This window comes from Alosa pseudoharengus, unplaced genomic scaffold (assembly GCF_046254945.1).
Source record: "Alosa pseudoharengus isolate Yale_2024_CS ecotype anadromous, Long Island Sound unplaced genomic scaffold, YU_APseudo_1.1 YU_APseudo_1.1_scf_17, whole genome shotgun sequence".
Classification (NCBI taxonomy): domain Eukaryota; kingdom Metazoa; phylum Chordata; class Actinopteri; order Clupeiformes; family Clupeidae; genus Alosa; species Alosa pseudoharengus.
Window position 1 is genome coordinate 9,671,270 of NW_027468640.1, and position 13,402 is coordinate 9,684,671.

Genomic DNA, 13,402 nt, shown 5'->3' on the forward strand with positions numbered 1-13,402 from the left:
ATTAGAAAAATCACATAAAATACTGATTGACCGGTTAAACTTTGTAACCAACACATCAAGAAACATGCTAGACGAAAAACATATTAAGATATTTAACAGCAACTGACATGCATTAATGCTCCAACTAAACACTGAAAACCATGTTTTTAACATACAGGAAAGCTCTTCAATCATGCACTGGCTACTCTCCCTGTGAGCTGCTTTACAGATGTCAGGTGAAGGGTCCCTCAATGTGAATCAATGAACTACAAGTGTTTTTTTAACACATCAAAATGTAAACGACAAAGAATAAATATTTGTATGCCTTTACAGAGTTTGTAGAAGCGTTCTAGATGTAATAATTTGTTGATTTTACCTGATTTTTCTCGTTCAAGATCTTTCACCTTTTTCTTCTCCGCTTGCAGCTCATCGTACAGATCTAACCCAGTGTCAAAACAACATGTAAATAATCAATTGTGAAGCACTGGGTATCAATAGCATTACTAAAAATGGCTTTTTAACGAATGTACATGTACAGTGTGTGTGCAATCTCAGTTTGAAGTATTTGATAAATCATGACTGTATATGCCCTATGATGCATGTCAATATAAACCTGAGCTGCCTTTCTGTGTAGTATGATCGTTACAGCTGATTTAAAATGCTGCAGCACGCCTGGTCTTCAATCAGCCAGATTCAATAGCCGGGTACAACGAATACTTTTTTTTTAAATTGGATTTTGAGTGACTATTTATTTTTTTATTTGGCCGGTGAGTGGTGTGCTACTTCCAGTGACGGACTGGGATTAAAAAACGGCCCTGGCATTTTCACCAACCAGCGGCCCACACGGGGACGCGCATGTACGCGGGTGCATGTGCCCGCAACACACAGATATAACTTCACATGCACGGACATAACACGTTTGTAGCCCCATTGGTGATGAACTCTAACTTTAATATGCATAGAGACTGAACCAAGAACATTGATATATCAATGCACAACTCCAAAAAAATGAATGCAATATGAAATATGAAAATGAAAAAAGAATAGCCTAGAATACATGGATTTCTATGCAACCTCACAAAAACACGCGTGCGCAAGAGGCAGAAAGCACCATAGAACAGCATAGAGCAGTGCTCTCCATGAAAAGAACAAAATTAGTTTTTGTGCTGAAAACTGCACCAATTCGAAATCACGATGATTAGAGAATGTTCAATATGTTCAATATCCCTAAAGGAATGCATGTCTTCGCCAAAAATGACAAAATACGATGTTAATGCAAATGAACGGCAAACTCTGAAATATAGCCTGAAATGAGATGTTATTATCATTGAGACTACAGGGGACCAGGGGTATATAAAAATCCCGTAGCTTACAGCAGCCGACTATTTAAGTCAAGTTTATAACGTTGTGGCACCAAGCGTCTTCTGCCCCACGGCTGCGCGCGAATGTAGTTTTGTTGATAAACGGGAAACCCATCAGTCATGCAGATAACAAGGTGCGAAGGAGCTCGCTCTTCTCCGCAACCCTGTCTATCACGTCATCAGCATCCAAGTTCATTATAGGACCTCTTTCTCTGTCGCCATCAGCATAAAGGCCTCCAAATTATCCTGTGACAATCGTGTCCTTAGGCGATTCTTGATTAATTTAAGAGTGGAAAAACTCCATTTGCATGCCACTTGAGTACATGACAGTGTTAGTAGGAATTAATTTGCTAACCATATATAGTTGTAGGCACAGGTAAAGAGGTTTAACTGCTGGAGAAGGAAATAGCAACAGATTGCACAATTCTTGCAGGTAGCACATTTTGCTCACCAGGTTTATTTCTGTATCTTCCTATTCATGGGTTTCATCAGGTCCCTTTCCACAGGTGTATAAAATCAAGCACCTTAATTATCAATGCAGACTGCATGGTGCTTGATTAATACACCTGTGGAAAGGGACCTGATGAAACCCATGAATATCTCCGCGGCATCATCAAAGTCCGACGCTTTGACTGTATACTCGTTTAGAGGAGACTTTTTCTGTCCCAGTGCGTAGATGTGTCAATTCCGACTGTAGATTTTCAACCGTAGCACCTTCACTGAATTTAAGCAGACATTCCCTTATGTTTCGAAGTGCATTTGGGGGCAGTTTATTAGCTTTTATAAGGGGAAAATTCCGAGGATCAAGGCATGCTAGATCGGCAATTCCCCGTGCTGAAGGAAGTAGACGCATTCGGTTTTGAAATTCCCAGAAGTCATTGTTTCATGTAGCCTAACTTTTGTAAACCAATAATAAAAATAAAAGATACAGGCAGCATATTTATTGTATTCCAATTTCAAACAATGCACTTTTAAATCATTTGATTGAATAAGGTTACAAAAGAATGTAGACTGATGTAAATATTGAGGGTCACCATGACTGTAGTGTAGAGACTCATGTCTGGTACAAATACTGATCAGTTTCCTACTATTAAGGAGGAAAAGGGAGTTAAGAGATAAATGGCTTATTCGAAGCCATGTAACACTATTGATGCTTGATAGTGGGCCGAGATAAATGGGCCGCGCAAACCCGACAAGCATGCCGCTCCGTGATTGGCCGGCCCAAACGGCCCACGAGGGGCCGCGCCCTTCTGGCATCTGCCCAAATGCCAGACCGTCCAGTCCGTCATTGGCTACTTCTGAAGTCTGTGAGATTCTTTTTTGTGAGAATCTTTTTTGGATGTGGGAAGGGCAGCTGCTCCAGTATCTTGAAAGTCTATGCCTCTTTGTGTCCCATGGCACTGTAGAGGGTTTGTCTGTTGGGAAAGACCCTATGGTGTCGCAGTTTCTGAAAGAGCTAACTAGCTGCGTCCAGGCAGATGTTTGAGAGCTCCATCTTGCAACCTCCCCTTGGAGGTCTTTTGATCAACTTTCTGATGCATAAAACTGAATTTCTTTGGCGAAATGCTCTACCAAGATGGTGAGTGAGCTGTGTGCACCCTCCATCAGTGCTACATGCTTGAGGTGGAAACCATCATTCCTCCCTTATGGGATGAACCCTCTTTAACCTCTGTGTCATTGTCATTGAACTGGAGGCATTTTGCCCTGAGCCAGCTTGCCAAGCTAAAGTGGCTCTTAATGATCTCTGCCCAGTCATGGACGCTGTGACAGGCGCACACAGACAGCTTTGTGTGCTATGGGGGTAAGCAGCTGGTTCACCCAGTGTCTACACACTGACCCACAAATTGGTGGAGACAATTTTTCTGACCTTCTCTGGGCAATGTCTCCAAATGGCCTAGTGGCTCATTCCACATGTAGTATGGCCATCTAATGGGCACCATTGCTCTTGGTGACATAAGTGCAGCAGCATCCTGGAGTACTCCATGGATCCCTGCCAGAGTTTATAGAGTCAATGTGACATCCGCCGCTATTGGCTCCACTGTTCTTATGCTGGTTGCCGACCTGACAGTCCCTCGCAACACTTTTGGTATTGCTCATCCAAGGTGTAGACCGTAGTGATGGTCTAAGGGACTGACCTCACCATCTGTTGTCGCTCGGAACGAGCTGAGGCGTGTCCCTGGATGCATTGTATTGCTGCAGGACAGCCTCCAGGTCAGTCACATGACTTAGTTCACTGCAAAAAATGAAATCTAACCAAGTGTTATTAATCTCATAATAAGATCAAAAAATCTATTTGGTATTGTTTTTAGTATGAAAAGTCTTACCAGGTGCTCTCTCGAAAGATCATTTTGACCTAATTTAAGAAGACTTTGACTTATTTTATCAAGACAAATTTACTCAACGCACTGGCAGACAAATTTGCTTGTTTTAGGACAAATTTGCTTAACGCACTGGCAGAAAAATGTGCTTGTTTTCAGGATGAGATGTCCTAAAATAAGTCAAACTTTTCTTAAATTAAGTCAAATGATTTCACGACAAAGCGCTAGGTAAGTTTCTTTATACTGAAAAAAAAAAAGTTATTTTTATCTTGATATAAGACTAATAATCTTGGTTAGATTTTATTAGATAAGCAGTTTTTTGCAGTGTTGATATAATGGTCTCGAGAAAAGGTAGAGGGATGGCATCATTCAAGGTGTAGACCGTGGTGACGGTCATTGGTCGGTCTCGTATATCTATAGTTATGGACACAACTTACATTTTGTCTTCTGCCGGAGGAATGGACAAGGCCTACTGAGTGACTTAACCAAGGCTGTAGCTCTTTATCTCCCTTCACTGACTTAAGATTGACACTCATGCTAAGCTGCAGAAACCCGTCAGTAGAGAAGGTCATGCACCTACTTATGCAGGGCCGTGGTAAGTGAGTTTTGGTTGGGGGTGCTGTAGTGTGTGTGGGGGGGGGTGTTAAAAAAAGTTATTGTATTTTATTTAAACGCCTTTCTCTGTTAATGGACAACAGCATACTGGCATTGCATGACACACAGCACAGGCATACATCACTGTCAAGAACATTATGGCTACACTACAGAAAAAATGCGACAAAATGTCGCAAACCACAGATTGATAGTAACGCAAACAAAGTAACTGTCTGCTATCTGACGCTACACTAGTAAGGTAACAAAGTTGCTGTAACCTTGCACCGAAATCGACGGTGAACACGAGAAATATAAAACTGTTGAACACCAACATTAATAAAACGTAATAATTATTGACGCTTCTGACATGGGTGTCAAAACAGGTTAAAGACCCTATCGCACAGCATATTAGACAGAACACATTGACTCAAAACATATGCATAACATAGGCCTACACAACACAATATTCATAGGCTAGCCTACATTAAATTGATCCACATATCACAAATATAGCCTACAACAAATGCTGCATCATAAACGCACAGTGTAGCCTTTAACCTACACTTTCAAAAAGAAGAGAAAGAACGCTCTGAGGAGGCCACTGAAACAGGCACGCAAAGACACAGATGAATGAATAAGTTCATCTACCTCGCTGAAGAGAGCTCTTGTTTGTGGATGGAGCTTACTTAATATCCATGCCACCTTTCACCGTGGTGCACCGAGACTCCCCGATAACACTATGCATGATTTTAAGCTGAAGATTGAGGCGGCCCGTGTTCAGCTCCTTGGGAAACTCACGGTAATATTCAGCTAGCCTACTTAATATGGCATATTGTCGTAGGCTACCATAAAGCTAGCGTCATAGGATATCTCCCCCAGGTTTGTTTTGTTAATTTGTTTAGTTTTTGTTTAGATCTCCCAGGTCTAATGTAGGCCTAACATTTTTTAGTGCATAATAGAATAATAGACAGGGGGACGGAGAGCTTCTTTTTTTTCTGATCGTGAGTGGTATGACATATAAATACGCGTGCTTTCCTGCAGGGGGTGCTGCCGCACCCCCAGCACCCCTACTTCCCACGGCTATGTACTTATGAGTGTATGCAACTCCTACACTTCATGTGACATGAATAAATGATTACTCTCAGACTAATCCTCTTAGAATCTCGTTCCAGTTTTACCACCGTACTCCTCTCTGTTTCCAGATCATTGTTTAGAACTGCCAGTGGTAAATATATATAAAAATATTTTATTTGCACATATATGTAATTAAATTATGTTTCAGTGCTATCTCTATATGTCAACAATTCAAACTAAGTGAATTACCTTTTTTATCATTATTGAGTCTTCTTGTTGTTTCAGCCACCTGGTTTCGCAGTTCTGCCAGGGCAACTTTATAAACAGATTGAGAGTTGGTTAGAGTATCCTGTGTTGTGTTGACTGCACAGTTCAGTCTCACACCTGCCTGCCTGGACTTGGACACATTAACTTGTAGATTGGGAGGTGGGTGTGCTATCAAGGAGGCTAACCCATGGGTGCTAGCACCGCTACAAGTCTCTTAAAGTGTCAGGAGGAAGGGTTACTCACTGCATACCACCCTTCTGGCTGCCTTTCATTTACTCTGTAATGTCTGTAACTATCTCTAACAGGCATATATTGATACGACTTTCACACGTGAGTTCTTCAGTGTTCAGTTTATTAACTTGCCAGCTTGAACTACACTACATCCGGTGTATATATAGCTTCTACTAAAGGCAGAGCAATGCCCTAGGCTATAACATTGACATCTTCAGGTCACTACCTGACATTACACACTCCCTCTGAACTGCACTCCCATCCAGGTCACAGCACTAGTATAACCCATGTTGTGTTTGACTGTGCAGCTAAGATAGGGACGTGTTCATGGCGTGGCTAAAACCCAGTTGCTAATACGTCTCTTCCGGGTTCGGGATGAAGTTACTAACCACACAGTTACTAGACCTGCTGGCTACCAATAAATAAACACTGTGTATCAAATTAAATGTGAAGAAAGGTCGGCCCCAGCTGTGGCGCAACTGGCTGGGGCACCTGCACCGTACGCCGTCGTCTCGTGGTCCTTTCCGGATCCCACCCCTGCTCTCTCTTCCATTCGCTTCCTGTCACTCTCCACTGTCCTATCATTAAAGGCATAAAGCCCGAAAGGTTTATCCTTCAGTGTAGAGAATATCAAACAGAATATCAACACAAGTAAAGAATATCAACACAACAGAACTACAGAAAAATGTCGAACATCACTTAGGCTTATATTAAGAGCAATATTGTCGAATAATGCCAGCTGTTTATATTTTACATAAGTTTTATTAAACTCTGTTCTCTGTGTCAATTTGTATTGGTGTTTACTTCTGTGTCTATTTGTGTTTATTAAAATGGTTTCACCTTTTTTCTCCAGATCTGAGACAGACGACTTTATTTCATCCAGTATCTTCAGCAGATGATCCACCCCTTTGATAAATTAACAGTTAAGAGAAACTATTATCCTTCAGTGTAGAGAATAACTCAACTAAACTACAGGCAATGTGTCAAACATCCTGTAGGCCTAATTAAATAGTAACAATGTTGAAGAATTAATCTTAAATTAATGTTTTACTTTATGTTTAAGTAAGTTATGTTCTCTGTCTGTGGGGATTTGTTTAGGAAAAATTAACCATTCTATAGATTTGCTGTTACTTGTGTCTATGTAATAACATTCAAATATCTTCACCTTCTTTCTCCAGTTTCGGTTGAAATAGAGGCATCTCCACATCGGCTATAAATTAACAGTTATGTTAAAAAATGTACATCAGGTTATCACAATCAATACATTAAAGCACAGTCTGCAATGTTAATCTTGCACACTTTTTTGCCAAATTCAGCAAACTGCCCCTCACTGTTTCAACAAAAAACCCACAGTCCTGCTTCTGTAAATGTAACTGTATCATTCCATCTACAACTAAGTTGACTTAACATTTTAAAGGCAACTTATATGAAAAACATTTTGATAAATGAATCAGATTACTTACCAAGACTACAACACCCTCTTACTGACAAACAAAAGAGTTCTCGTCGTTGACATTATACAAAGCCTTATAATATTGATATTAAAGTGATGGTTCGGTGTGAATTACACCCTATGGTCATTTGCACGATGTCCGCGAGCCAAACACACCCCCAGAAGCTTATTTTCCCTCGGTTGAACATTGGTCGAGTTAGTGCTATCAGTCTATGTATCAGCCCAACAAGTCATGTATCTCGTAAATTACCCCACTAATAATGCCCGGAATGTTACCAAACTTCTACAGTAGTAAAAATGGGTTCTGTCCTCTTAAAACGAGGCATTGAAAAAGCCCATAAAAGTCCTGGCAGAAAGCAGTGCATTAGGATGTAGTACCAATTCGTAACAATGATTAGTTAACACTAAGTTGTAAACACTTCGGAAAAAAATAGTAAAAACTTTGGATATACCAAAAAAACGTTTACGTAATTGCTTTCTGCCAGGACTTTTACGGGCTTTTCCCAAATCACGTAGTAACGTTGACGCAGCGGTAGCTAGCAGCAGAGAATAGAAGCCATCAGGCAAGTGTTATTTAAATAAACTCCTGGTGTACTTACAAACTTTCCAATGCCTCGTTTTACAGAACCTATTTGTACTACTGTAGAAGTTTGGTAACATTCCAGGCATTTTTAGTTTACGAGATACACGACTTGTTACCACTAAGTTGTAACACTAAGTTGTGGGGGGCAGCCGTGGCCTACTGGTTAGCGCTTCGGACTCGTAACCGGAGGGTTGCCGGTTCGAACCCCGACCAGTAGGCACGGCTGAAGTGCCCTTGAGCAAGGCACCTAACCCCTCACTGCTCCCCGAGCACCGCTGTTGTTGCAGGCAGCTCACTGCGCCGGGATTAGTGTGTGCTTCACCTCACTGTGTGCTGAGTGTGTTTCACGGATTGGGATAAATGCAGAGATCAAATTTCCCTCACGGGATCAAAAGAGTATATATACTATACTATACTTGTTCCATTAGCGCCAACATTAAGCCATTGAGCTGATACATAGACTGATAGCGCTTTAAGGTTGACTCTCAAGGTTTTGGTTGTTGACCCAATAAAGGAGCTAATTCATATTACAGGCCCAGTAGTACTGACGGAGATTGGGCAGACCTAGACCTCCCTTGGTTTTAGGCAGCTGTAGCACAGATCTCCTAATATGTGCTGGTTTGGAAGCTCACTCACAAGGACATTAATGGGGAATAACTCACTTTTTTCCAGATTTAACTTATAACCCTATAGCCTTCAAAAACTGCTCAAAGATGTTAAGAACAGCTGGCAGCGAGGGGGCAGGGTTAGAAATGTACAGAAGGAGGTCATCGGCATAGAGGGAAAGTTTATGTGAGCGACCAAATCTAGTCACAGTATTGATTTGATTTGGGGCCTCCACCACCTTGACGACATCAGTAATATTAAATACTTTGATCATTCACTTCAGTGGCGATCCTAGTCTTTGCTCGATCCTCCACACACACATGGAAAATGATGGCTTGTCATATGTTTCTATTTCATATTTTGGAATTTATAAACTTTATATATTTTGTTAATAATGTATAGTATTGTATGATCTGCATAATTACTAATAGCTAAACATATTTAGTAATTTGAATACTTAATATTGATTTTTTAAACTATTACAGTTGTCTTCAATTTTAATACAGTGGTGGTGTGTAGGTCTTATTGAGCGCCTGTCACTTTAAGAGGAACGTCAAAGTAATGAGCTTTCATTCTCATGGTTTTAGGCTAGAGGAAAATAGTTGCGCATCGTCCAAGGATATATGGATGCAATTCATTATGTTTTCTATGTCATTTGATAAAATAAATGTTAAAAAAACTAACAAGTCAAAGAAAACATTTATGGGATCATAGAAGAGATAAGTGTCTTGCAATGTAAATTTTTTATGATATTGTTGAAATCATCACTACATTAATGATAGACATGACGCGTGAGCTAACAGTTACCTAGAAGGAACTCTCTCAAGATGTAAACGTTTGCCAATAGGTTGTGTAGCTTATTTCGGAAAACTCAACAGTAGGCCTAAATTAACTAAATTCCATAGCCTAGGTAGGTTAGCAACACAAACTTGAGAGGTGCAAGTCAGCAAATCTACATCGCCACTCGCTCGGATCACGACAGCTGCATAGCTGCGTGCGTGTGAGGAGAAAAGACACATAGGCTACGGGAAGCGCACGACTGTCATTCTTAAAAGTAGGCTATATCGATACTAATACAAATATAGCTGCAAGCAGCAATGCGGGGGCCAAGCAGTGCGCTCTACCAGGAATGGCGTTGCCATGGCATGAGCAAGCACTCACAGCAAGAAGCCAAATTACACCAATGTCCTTGTGCATTCTCACAATCAGCTACCATGTGCCTCTACCAAGTTTGGACTTCAAACACCAAAGTGTTGCTGAGATGTGAGCTCACTTTCTTTATTACAGCACCCCTATAGAGGCCAAATGATTCCAATTTCCTAGTTTTTTTAGCCCACTTCCTGTTTTGTGGCTTCATCGCCATATTTGATTGGCAGTCACGGGCAAACAAAAATGAAATTAAAAGATCTGACAAGTATCGTTTGTGCGGCTCGGTCTGAAGAACTTGTCATCTCTGACAAGTTCTGTGAAAATCGGATGAAATTTGTAACCACTGAAACTTTTCGTAGAGTTTGGACTAAATACAATATGGCGGAGGTCCAATATGGCGGAATGTGATAGGATAGGGGTCGATGAACTCTGTATGGTCCAAGGATTCAGACACTACCTCAATTGTGAAAATCAGACAAAAGAGTCAAGGATCACGCGCATGAACGCATGTCCAGCATTGAACCGGTGGTGGCGCTAGAGTGTTCAATGTATATGCATATAAATTGCTGTGAGTGATTGGGACAGTGTCCTGACTAAGGGTTTCGAGTTTTGTTATGTTAACTCAAAGTGCCACAGAGATGTTAGTCCACTTCCTGTTTGGCGCTTCATTGCCATATTTGATTGGCTGTCACGGGCAAACAAAAATGAAATTGAAAAATCTGACAAGTATCGTTTGTGCGGCTCGAGCACAAGATCATCTCCGCCAAGTTCCGTGAAAATCGGATGAAATTTGTGAACGCTGAAACTTTTCGTAGAGTTTGGACTAAATCCAATATGGCGGAGGTACAATATGGCGGAAAGTGACGTAATAGGGGTCATTGAACTTAGGTCGGTCCAGGGATTCCAACGGTGCCTGATATGTGAAAATCGGACGCACCGTTCAATGGTCACATGCGTGAATGCAATCTAGATTTGACCCATTGGCGGCGCTAGAGTGTTGGGCATAGAGTTCTGTAAAATGGTGAGAGTGATCATGGGACAGTGCTGAATCAGTGTGCCGAATTTCATAACTTTAGACACAGCAGTTCAATTTTCGGCCAGATTTTGACCTGTTGGTGGCGCTAGATGGCTGGGTTTAGAGGTCCGTAAATGAGTGTGAGTGGTCAGTGGAGTGTCCCGAAACTTTCTGCCAAAAAATCTGCACTTTTTAGCCAGGCGTTCTATGGGCTGCCATAGACTCCAATGGCGGAGGTATAATAATAACTAGATGTACCGCAGAGCGGTACAAAATATGACCGCCGCCCAGTCCAGCACATTTTTTCCACAAAAAGAAATCACGCTGAAAGGCCTATATGATTCTAACTGTCTCACTAAATTGCATTATCCACACTCAATTCTCCCTGGTATCTGCTAGACAACAAGTACCAAAACATGATTAGTTCATAGATTTCACAAGTAAAATTAATTTTATACAACCCCACCTCCATCTTGCCTATTCATAATTCTGAGAAATTCTTGATTGTTTGTGTTATGTTTATGTTATGTGTGGGTGTCAAGTCAAGTCAATTCATTTTTATTTATAAAGCGCATTTAACATGTACTTAGTACAATCCAAAGCGCTCCACACACAAGACATTGACACATAAAGACAAACAATGCTGGACGGAGCGGCGTAGTCGCTAGCGTACCCGTGACATCAAGACAAACAAACAATTTACAAAATAACAAAAGACACAAGACAGGTGCCGGACAGAGCGGCGTAATCACCAGCGTACCTGTGACATCACACCAAGACATAGGCTACACAAATAAACAGACAGACAAATAGACAGTGACAGTAAAGCAAGCCTGTCTTTACAAAGACAATAGGCTTAGAGAACAAGACCAGACATAAAACATCAAACAAACGGACTCAGCGTTCATGCAGACAAAGATAAAGACAAACAGAAAAACACTCAATAAGTCCGCAGGCAGGTGATGATGCTTCGCTAGCAGTTTAGTCCACAAGTCCCCTTTCAGCCCGGTGAGCAGATCAGCCAGCAGATTAGGGGGCGGTGGCCGTGGTGGTGGGCGGCTCTCTCTTCTCTCCGGCATGGTGATTAAAAAGTCCCTTGCATGATGTTCCTGTACGTTGCTCCTGGACAGTCCAGTGGCGAAACGTAGGCCTGCAGCTAGATGGCAGAGGTGTGAAAGTTGGCAGGCGGTGGCAGACGGTGAGTTTGAGTTCCCTTGGCAGACGATGTAAAAGTTCATACCAGCAGCTTCTCAAGGTGAAATCCTGACACAGCTTGTGCGTTGACGTCTTGATGGTTGACGATAGTGGATAGCTAGTTAGTTAGCTAGCTAGCATCACTACGTCGACATCCAGATGTCGGATGACAGTTCAGCTCAACTAACACTCAAAAGCTCACAGTCAGCTCCCACAGATGTAATCTCTCACCAGACACCGAGAAGGTATCTCTCGTAGTGCAGTCATCAGGCATATTAGCCTCAGGCAGTCCTCACTAGTGGACGTGGATGTTGTGGTCGGGGTCTCGGACTCGAAACAGGTGTTAGGCTAGCGACAAACCGCGTTGAAAAAAGCGCCTACAGATGCTCATTATGTTCATCTTCAAGAGTGCACACTTCGACAGGACATCCACTCACAAGGGTGTGTGTGTGTGTGTGTGTGAGTGTGTGTGTGTGTGTGTGGGTGTGTGTGTGTGTGTGTGCGTGCTTGTGTGTGTGCCTGCGTATGTGCCTGTGCATGCAAGCGTACATATGTCTACTGTGTGAGTATGTGTCATACGTATGATTACTGTGAATGTATGTGTGTGTGTGTGTGTGTGTGTATCTGTTTGTGCACATGTGTGCACATGAAATGGGTTAACATGACCCCTGGAGGCAAACATACGAAAAAAAATGGTCATCCTAGGCCCTACAGTTCTCAAGATATTCACAGAGAACTGTGTCTGCCCTACCCTCCTTTCGGGGGGTCCAGTCCAGCGGGGGGGCTACAGATCAAAACGAAAAATTACGGTTCCATGCTATCCATGTGGGGGTACATGCCCACCAATTTTTGTGTACCCCGGTCTTTCAGTGTCCCGGGAATCTTTGTTGGTGTACGTCACTAAATGTACACATAAATTATTTTATTGTAAGGCCCCCCATGAACGAAAGTACACAAAACTTGGCATGCATTCGGAGGGTGTCATAATGATCCTACACTTTTAATTTCGTGCAGTTTTGACATTGTCAGCCAGAGATATTGTGATGAAAACACCACATTTTTTGCTTTTTAATTTTTAACTAGGTGGCGCTATACATGAAATAAGTGGTAATGGGATGGGTTGACATGCCCCCTTAAGACCAACATACATAAAAAAGGTGGACCTTCTAGGCCCTACGGTTCTCGAGATATTCACAGAAAACTGTCTCCGGCCACCTACAGGCCAGTTGGTGTATAGTAACATAAATTAATTTATTGTGTGGCCCCCCATGAACGGAATTCCACAAAATTTGGCGTGCATACAGAGGGTGTCATAATGATCCTACACTTCCAATTTCGTGCAGTTTTGACTATGTTAGGTCACAGATACCTTCAATTACAACACCTCATTTTTACTTTCTTATGTTTAACTAGGTGGCGCTATACATGAAATGAGTGGTTATGGAATGGGTTGACATGGCCCCTTGAGATCAACATACAAAAAAAAAAAGGTCCTCCTAAACCCTATGGTTTTCGAGATATTCACAGAAAACTGTGTCTGCCCTACCCTCCTTTCGGGGGGTCCAGTCCAGCGGGGGG

At 41.9% G+C, this 13,402-nt stretch overlaps 1 protein-coding gene across 5 annotated transcripts in view; it reads right to left on the reverse strand.

Moving 5' to 3' along the window:
- LOC143127216 (uncharacterized) overlaps positions 1 to 13,402 on the reverse strand; it is a 57,864-nt gene that overhangs the window by 6,140 nt on the left and 38,322 nt on the right. For all 5 annotated transcript variants that reach the window (XM_076288560.1, XM_076288556.1, XM_076288555.1 and 2 more), the window contains 4 exons: positions 6,990 to 7,034; positions 6,665 to 6,730; positions 5,576 to 5,641; positions 356 to 418 (listed from right to left, as the gene is read on the reverse strand). In XM_076288560.1, the coding sequence (XP_076144675.1) occupies positions 356 to 418; positions 5,576 to 5,641; positions 6,665 to 6,730; positions 6,990 to 7,034 (240 nt within the window). The remainder of the gene's footprint in view (positions 1 to 355; positions 419 to 5,575; positions 5,642 to 6,664; positions 6,731 to 6,989; positions 7,035 to 13,402) is intronic.